Here is a 1,972-nt window from a genome sequence, read left to right on the forward strand (position 1 = left end):
AGATAAGTGAGCCCCGACCATGACTTGGAATATGGCGCCTTCGTCCTCGTGTGATTATGCATGACATGGCGCTGTCGTCTTGCTCTCGTTTCCCTTGTGCGGGCGACGGTTTGTCTCTGTGGAGAACTTTTGTCTCCTGTTGAACCTAAGGGGATGCGCCTCATTTTCCGCGCGAGAAACATGTCAAAAGTGGGCTATTGATTACCTGGATGAGGCTGGATATGATAGTCTAGTTAGGCAGTTTATGCTTCTCTTGCATGGTTTTGCCACATAATTTTGGTCTAAGGATACTTAGTACTGATAACTCCAATGCACGTCGTCTGTTGCCTGTGGTTGTTATGGAAACGTTCTCTGTAGATTAGTAGTCATTGTTGTAGAGAGAATGACAGCGTCCGCTTTGCCTGGTGTAAGATATAACAGCATGGCAAGATGATGACTTGACGTGGACGAAAATGTAATTCACAGTCTTCTTTAATGCGTGCTCAGAATGAGAGTTCATGCGGTGCCAACCTACGATGACGTTGCACATTTGTAGTTCCGGCGGGCGAGGACAGATGGCGCTCATGGCGGCTGGAGTTGCCGACGAATACTCTTTATTGAGGGAATTTCCTTCCGAATTAGGGAATGGGAACAGAAATGGGATGCAAACTGTAGCTTGTTTAGAGCCCTGGAATCATCGCTCTTATTAAGTCGTGAACTAGAAGGCGAATTAACAGGACGAATTGCGCCGCGTATTGCGTAAGAAAATTAATGAGTTGGAATCCGTCAGTGTTGAGGTAAACAAGAGTGCCGAGGGATCGCCTCGCGCTCCGAGCCAGATTTCCTGCACACGACGACCGTGGCACTCTTAATTCGCGATGCCATAACACTTGGGCGGGCGATGAGACCCGTGAGAACGCAAGTGCAGCCCCGTGCTTTCCCGGAGGACAGGAAAAGCGAGCGGATCAAAGTGAATGGTGGTGGCGGCCACGGGGGCTGAGAAGTGCTGAGTCATCGGCCAGTAGTAAGAGAGACGGCTCATCGCGGGGCGCTCTTGGGGCCTGGCTGCCACCACCGCTCAGTTCTGGCACGAGAGAACGGCCGTCCGCCTGCCAGTGCCACCGCGAGCCCTCAGGTGCCCGTCCGCGCCCTCGCCGCAGACTCACCCCACGCCCTCCGTCGTTGCTCAAGGCGCCTCCTGCAGGACCGCCAGGCAGGGGACAGCGCCGTGCCCTGTGCGCGGGTGCAGATCTGGCTGTGATTACATGTGATAACTGATGGAACTTAAGTTTCATTGTAGAGGTTGCTTGCTTTTGAAGATCAAGCACAATTTGCTTGTGTTATTTTTATGACCTTGTGAACAGTTCCCGGAGTTCTTAGAGGAAAGATTTCAGGTGTGAAAGTGACTTAAAAGACTGTTACCTATTTTCACATTATTCTGCAATAGAAGAATAGTATGGGCCTCAAGCAAGATCTTAAAACATCATAAAGTTGGAAATTTACAGAGAGTCAACTGATAACAAGGAGATTACTGTTGAGACTTGTATCCTCTATATGCTAGTTAGTAATAAATATTGTAAAGAAACGAGTTCCAAACTTGCCCGGGAGCTTTAGCGTAGGGGCAAGCTAAACACAGTTTTAGTGGCGAGAGGATGTGAGAAGCAGACAGGCAGGATGGGCGGAAGTGAGGATAGCCCTCCTGCTGTCTGCCAGGCTGAAGTGCGCAAATCCTTCAGTTTTTTTACCAAATATGCCAAATTAATTCCAGGTAATGAACATATATTATCTATAGTATGAAATTTACAGTAGATGGCATTGATAGATTAATAGATTATAAGAGTTTCCGTGGTGTTGCAAACTGATCTTGAAAAAATATATGTTTGTGGAATAAATAAAAACATATAAATAGGAGTATACCTTTCATCAGCATAATAATGACCCCACTCTATCCAGCCAGGACATGGGTACTGGAGGCTTGTTAGCCTTTGACAGC

The 1,972-nt window shown here is 47.7% G+C and overlaps 1 protein-coding gene across 1 annotated transcript in view; it reads left to right on the forward strand.

The window, feature by feature from the left end:
- The window catches only part of LOC119588170, a gene marked incomplete at its 5' end in the record, with an annotated part of 23,637 nt that overhangs the window by 17,441 nt on the left and 4,224 nt on the right, over positions 1-1,972 (forward strand). The window contains 3 exon segments of the mRNA XM_037936874.1: positions 788-1,236; positions 1,344-1,373; positions 1,594-1,747. Of these exon segments, the coding sequence (XP_037792802.1) occupies positions 788-1,236; positions 1,344-1,373; positions 1,594-1,747 (633 nt within the window).

This window comes from Penaeus monodon, chromosome 23 (genome assembly GCF_015228065.2).
Source record: "Penaeus monodon isolate SGIC_2016 chromosome 23, NSTDA_Pmon_1, whole genome shotgun sequence".
NCBI lineage: Eukaryota > Metazoa > Arthropoda > Malacostraca > Decapoda > Penaeidae > Penaeus > Penaeus monodon.